This window comes from Mastomys coucha, unplaced genomic scaffold, assembly GCF_008632895.1.
Source record: "Mastomys coucha isolate ucsf_1 unplaced genomic scaffold, UCSF_Mcou_1 pScaffold20, whole genome shotgun sequence".
Classification (NCBI taxonomy): domain Eukaryota; kingdom Metazoa; phylum Chordata; class Mammalia; order Rodentia; family Muridae; genus Mastomys; species Mastomys coucha.
Window position 1 is genome coordinate 13411308 of NW_022196903.1, and position 6804 is coordinate 13418111.

Consider the following 6804-nt stretch of genomic DNA (forward strand, 5'->3'; position numbering starts at 1 on the left):
CTCTAGATTTTATCTAAACATTTCTGCTGGTATATGAACTATGCTGTGATTTTTGCATGGGCCTCTCATTTTTCCCTCTGAAGGTAGGTGTGTGTGTGTGTGTGTGTGTGTGTGTGTGTGTAAAAGGCGTAAAAGTTAGAGGAGGACAAGTTTGGAAAAAAGAGGAGGTCAGTGGGACAAAAAAGATAAAAGGAGACACATATGTTCAAACACATTGTTTTCATTTATGAAATTGTCAAAAATAAAAATAATTTTTAAAAAGCATAGACTTAACCTCATTATTTTAATTTCTTATGTTTTACTCTCAGTGCTGGTTCTGTATCTTACTTTTGATGAACTAAGTACCATATAGTTAAACTAATTAGATAGTGTTAATAAATATAGATTTATCAAGAAGTATTTCCGAGTACACATGGGCTTTTCCCCCAACTCTTGTTAATGTACTTCTTGCCTTTCTTGTTATTTCAATGGATTTTTAATTTAACTTACTTGTTATAGCAGATTACTGTTATCAATATGGTAAACTTCAGTTAGGCAGTTCTCTCTGTTTGGCACTTTAAGTAAGGAATTCCTGTATTCAACTTTGCAGCATGCCATTTTCCTGAACATAACCACTGACATTCCAATAATATATTCAGTGTAACTTCCAGTGAAGGAGGGGTAAATGAAAAGTCAGTTACCAAATTTCTCTGAAGATGATAGAAAGCTCCTGTACGTTCTGCGTGGCTAACACTGTAGGTACCCTCCAGTGTAAACACAGGAAAGTCTGGATGTGTTCTTCTCCACCACTCACACAGCTGTCCTATGAGAACAAGTATCATTCACTCCAGTGACTCTCTGCTTGTCAAGAATTCAGTAGTTGAACTTTTTCAACACCTCAAACTCCAAGCATTAAAAGAGAAAAATGCCAATGCATAGATTGCACACAGAAGAGCCTCAAAGGCTTACCAAAGACCCTTCAACTTTGGCTGTCAGTCACAGCTCTTATTTTGCATGGTTCTAGTGCATGTGCTTTGCAATACTATTTTTGAAGCTTTCTGAAAGGAGCACGTTGATACACATTTTCTCCCACCCCAGCCAGAGCTAAGTAAAGAGTATCTCAGTAGCACTCAGAATCATAATAGCCTGTTATATTGTTCCCATGTCTGCTTCTCAAAATTACCCAAAGTTCCTTATATGCCAACCTGTTTGATTCCTCAACACTTTACACAGTGACTGATATACACTGGACATACATAGTTCATTGAGCCATAACTGATTACCTGCCTTTGAATTTATAACAGATTTTAAACAGCACATCATAAAGGAAAGAAAACTCACAAGAGCAGGCATGGAGTGAGAAATAACAGCTACTACTGGCTTAGCACACCAAATTATAGAATGAACATGAAAAAATTTGAAGAGTATTCCTGCCCTATTTTACTTAGTTTTGGAAGAAAATAGTGTTTATTTCTGAATAAAGTCAGTTTCCGAATACATTGCTACATGCTAACAGTACTACAGTTTGTGTCTATTTTGCTAGAGCTACTGTTGAAAGATTGAAATATGTTAAAGACATTCTGTTTAAGGGTAAAGTCAAGCACATACAATGTAAAGTTTTGCATGGAAATTGCTTTAATAAGAAAGGTGTCTTTGGAGTTTAGTATGGTAAATCATTATCCCAAATGACTAACTTCTTTCTTAAAAAATTGTCTTTTAGTTTTGAGTTTATAATATAGTTATACCATTTCTCCCTTCATTTCTTCCCAAATGACTAATTTTAAGGGTTCTGTATAGACAATGTCTTCCCCTCTGGGCACAGTATCTTATGATATTTAGGAAAATTCTTGGCTTATCAAGGAAATAGTCATTGAACCTACCCTGCATGTGAACTTTGGAAAACATATACAGACCACAAAGAGAGAGAGGAGGGTGGGGGAGAACGAGGAGGAAGAGGAGGAATAAGAGGAGGAGATGGAAATACAAAGTCCCAGGCATCAGAGACTTACTTTTGCTATATTTATATTTAACTTTAAAAATCATCTTTAGACTTAGATTAAAACATACCATCAGTTTCTGATAATATGAAATATACAAGGTTTTGTTAAGTTTCCCATCAGGATGCGGTTCTTCACAGCACCTATTTGTAAGTGAAAGGAAACCGACCATCTGAGACCTTGCTTCACTTGTCTTTAGGGTTATGAGGGCTTTGGGCAGTCCTTCCTGACAACAGGACAAGCTGTCAGATGGCCTCTCCCTAGCAAGGGAGAAGGTGGCATGAAAACCTAGTGCTGAGTTGTTCATACTAATATAGCACACTCCAACAATACTTCCCCAGACCACAGATGAGAAATGAAATGTGTTCAGCTCAGCTCCCCCATGAAGCTGGCTGCTCTGTAAAGCAGAAACAGGATCCCTGTAAAGCTGCCAGGGCAGCATCAAGGGCTGAAGAAGAGCAGACAGGATGATTTATGAGGGGTTCTTACCTTAGCAATGAGTCTAAAAATAATTCTCCTCGCTTCTCCCTCACAAAGATAAATGCCATAGCATTTCTCAAGAGGACTGTGGTACAAAAAAGCTTGAGACTCAGCACAATGAGGGCAGGAGAGCAGGAAGAGGAGAAGGGGCAGAAGCTGCAGTGAGGGGCTCCTTTTGTGCTTTTAATCCTAACTGAGCTGACTGGATTGGAAACTGGTTTTGTAAGGTGATACAAATGCTATGTATATAATATATACCTAGAAAAGAAAGTTATTTACAGATATATTATGAAGACATTTTATTCCCAGTTTTTTTTTTTTAAAAAAAAACATCTCCTAAGCTGCCATTTTAGCAGATTTTCAGAGACTCATAGCTCAGCATGCTAAATGGCAGCAGGAGTTACATTTTATTTATGAATGACCAAGAAAGATGATCCTCGTACAGGTTTGGATTTCCTTAGCACTCATTTTGGGCATCCTGCAATTAGCCACCATTATCAAATGCCCATGTTGGTTTTCATTTTTCAAACTGCTATATTGGTGACTTGCTAGAGTCTACATTGCTGCCTGTCTTATTAGCGTTACTACAGCTGTGACAAAACAACAACTTGGGTGGGGGGTTAAAGGTTGATTTGGCTCATTCTTCCTTATCAGTGAAGGAAGACAAGATAGGAACTCAAACGTGGCAGGAACCTGGAGACTGACCAAGCCATGTGTGGAACAAGTCAGTAAGCTGTACTCACAGAACCCAGGACTACCGGCCCAGGGGTGACACCACCCACAATGAGATGGGCCCTTCCCTCTCAGCCACTGATTAAGAAAATGTTCTACCAGGTTTGCGTACAGCCAGATCTTATGGAGGCCCTAATAGAGTCTAACTTCCCTCTGGAATGTCACAAAGAAAAATGACATCACTCATCCATCCTTAGGAGCCATCAGCTGGTAGTAGCACCCCAACTAGGGTTGAAGCCTCATGACTTCCTCTCCCAACCAGACAGGCACATTGACTGGCTTGTCTGTAGGTCATACACAGGTAAGCATCAGAGCTGTAAGTTTCTGATGTCCAGAAGACAGCATGTGACAGCATGCCTCCCCATCCATTTGTCCCTATTTTCCTTCCTCCCTTTCTTCTGTGATGTTCCCTGAACTTTGAAGGTAGAATAAATGTCTGATTTAGGGTTGAACACTCAATTGTCATTTATTCTCAGCAATTGACCAGTTATGAGTCTCGGCATTGCTTGATACCTACTGCAAAAACAACTTTCTCTGACTAAGGTTGAGACTAGCACTAATCTATGGGTACAAACATTCATTCTTTAGAGGGCAATTTGAGAACATTTCCATTGAGCAAAATAAGAGCACTAGGTAAACTAAGATTCACACCTTCCTCAACCGCATGTCTTTGAAGAGGTTAATGTCACTAGGCATAAATTCTTTTCTGTGGTGCAGGCCTCACATGCAAGCAGAAAACCACTGGTTACCTCTAATAGTCATGCCACTATTATACCTTACCTGGCAGGCACTTTAGCATTTGGATATAGCTTGACATCTGCCTTTCTGAGTCAGTGTACTAGTTCTTCATTTTAGTGGGACTTTGCTAAGGTTCAAGGAATTCTGATCATCAGAAACAAATGATTTCACAGGGAATAAAAATAAATGAGTTAGGTGCCAGGACAGTGGTTCAGTAGTTAAGAGAATTCAATGTTCTTGCAGGGGTTCAGTTTCTAGAACCCATTTGATGGCTACATCACATACTTACATACACATACATAACACACACACACACACACACACAATCTTAAGAAACAAACAAAAAGCTTTACTGATTATAGGCATGCCTTTCTCAATCTTCTCTCTTTTCCTTTTTTTTTTTTCAGTGAGCATGTTTTTGAACACATTGACCCCAAAGTTCTACGTGGCCCTGACAGGCACTTCCTCACTAATATCAGGACTTATTTTGGTAAGTGATGGAACTCTTCTAATTTAAAAACTTCTTAGCATGCATGTTAGTGTAACTATTTTTAAGGAATAATCTGGGAGAATATAATCAGCAGTTTTCAATATTCATTTTGTATGTGTGTTCATGTTGGATGGGGATAAAGAGAAGAATTGTACTTACCCAGGTTCTATTTCTGCAATTCTTTCTTTTGTGGGAAGAAAAACAACTCTTGATTGGGAAAAAAATCAGAGAAGATGTTTCTAGGCCACATTCTAGTACCTAAACATATAAAATGTGTTGGGACCATAGCTCAGTGATAAATAACTTGCCTCATATTCACGAAACCCTGGATTCAGTCCCCATCACCACAAAAATTAGACAGACAGATGGATATATATTGCTGATTCATAAAAGTGACTTAGTTCAATTAAGACTTTTTCATGTATAACAGATTATTAGATATAATATCATTAGGAATATTTTTTACATGTGTTGATATGGATTGTGGCATTCCCAACCCTTTCCTCCCTTCCTCTTCTATTCTCCCAGTGTTTACATTCACTTCTTTATTGCTTCCTTTAAAAAAAATTTCCTATAGGTAAAAAAATTCTATCATCTTACAACTTCATTACCTTATATTCTGTAACAGCTGTAGATACAAAGGATCGTATTACCTATCATAATTCACTGTAGTGAACATTATGAGGCTGTCTAAACCCAATGAGGCCATTCTTATATAATTTAATAATCTTTAAAGGAGAGAAATTTAAAAAATGTTTTTTCCACATCCATACTCTTGTGATTACTAATAATTGTAGACATTAGTACAAATAAAAGATTATAGTGTTATTATTACTTAAAAATGTATTATCAATAGAAAAAAATTTAAGGGTAGATAGGTACAAACAGGTTGAGAAAAGAGAATACCTTTACCTGGAATAATGAAAAATTTCAGAAGCCTGAACTTATAAGATGGAGAAAGCCAGATGGAACAGATCTGTGAACAGATGGAAGTAGAAAATGGCAGTGTGGAGAGAGAACATACTCTTGCGATGAGAGAGCTAGCTAGGTTCAGCTTGTTGTGTCTGCTTCACATGGGTTATGTAAAACGAGCAAAGTTGGTCTTATGGAGCCATCCTAAGATAAAAATCTATGTAGAAAGCCCAGAGCTGAGTGCAAGCATCAACACGAGGCAAGAAGTCTTAAACTCACCTGTAGAAGAGAGGTGTTGTAGTTGGTAACATGCTGCCTCTTAAACATCCACTGCCCACACATGCATCTCTGACATCTCTGTTCAGGAAATTTGAGGATAGTAGTGGCACTGTTCATAAAACCACCAGGTTGGCTATTAACTTATTCTGTCCAGGTACTGTATTTTATTTTAACATTGACTTCCTCCTGATTTTTAGTGTTAACTTTCTCTTGTGAGATAATGGTGATAACGTGATTTTATTTTACTGTAAATACTTGGCAAATAAGTTGTAGCAATACCACATTCATCTTTAGCCTTGGGGAGGTGATTGTAGAACTGAGGACATTTTACTAGAACACAAAACCTGAGTGTCTGAAAGCCACTGTGGTGAGAGCTCACCAGTCTCACGGATTCCACCCTACCCTCAGGGGTGACACAAATCATCAGTAAAAATGGACAATAGTTTCCGGGTGGTGGTGGCGGTGCACACGCCTTTAATCCCAGCACTTGGGAGGCAGAGGCAGGCTGATTTCTGAGTTCGAGGCCAGCCTGGTCTACAGAGTGAGTTCCAGGACACCCAGGGCTACACAGAGAAACTTGTCTCGAAAAACCAAAAAAAAAAAAGAAAGGACAATAGTTAAATGAAAATATTTTCAATCTGACTAGGACAAAAATGGAGGAGAAAAACATTTTGATAATCTCTAAATGTTCTCCAATGTAGGTAACATAGGACAGAGAAAAATGACCAGAGAATTTCTTCCAACAAAGCCAGTAGAAGCTGCATTGCTAGGGAAACCCAGAAAAAAATTGAGTAAAAAGCAAAAGTGTGAGAATGAATACAAAAGCTTCTACTGTATTAATGAAATGGAAGATTTTCATTGAGAGGCTGCATGTTTGCTACTTAGAGCTACGTAAGAAATTATAGTAGCATGCTGGGAGTTGCTCAATAGGCAGGAGAAGGCACACCATGGGTAACAGTGGGACGTAACAGGAAAGGGAGTTCTGGCCAGCCTCCAAGCAACTGAAGGTGGAGACCACAAGGGATCAAGCAATGTGAACTTTCTAAGACTCCGGGGTCATTAGGTCTAAGCTTTTATTTTTCAGGTGCGAAACTTGAGACTTCTCAAGGAAAGAAAACTCTTGGGATTCTTTTTTTGTTTGTTTTTTCGAGACAGGGTTTCTCTGTGTGGCCCTGGCTGTCCTGGAACTCACTCTGT

The 6804-nt window shown here is 38.6% G+C and overlaps 1 protein-coding gene across 7 annotated transcripts in view; it reads left to right on the top strand.

Moving 5' to 3' along the window:
- St7 (suppression of tumorigenicity 7) overlaps positions 1–6804 on the top strand; it is a 252070-nt gene that overhangs the window by 118592 nt on the left and 126674 nt on the right. For all 7 annotated transcript variants that reach the window (XR_004121889.1, XM_031381225.1, XM_031381226.1 and 4 more), the window contains exon 2: positions 4334–4416. Coding sequence is in view for 6 of the 7 variants with exons in the window: in XM_031381225.1 (XP_031237085.1) it covers positions 4334–4416 (83 nt within the window). In the remaining variant the exon portion in view is untranslated. The remainder of the gene's footprint in view (positions 1–4333; positions 4417–6804) is intronic.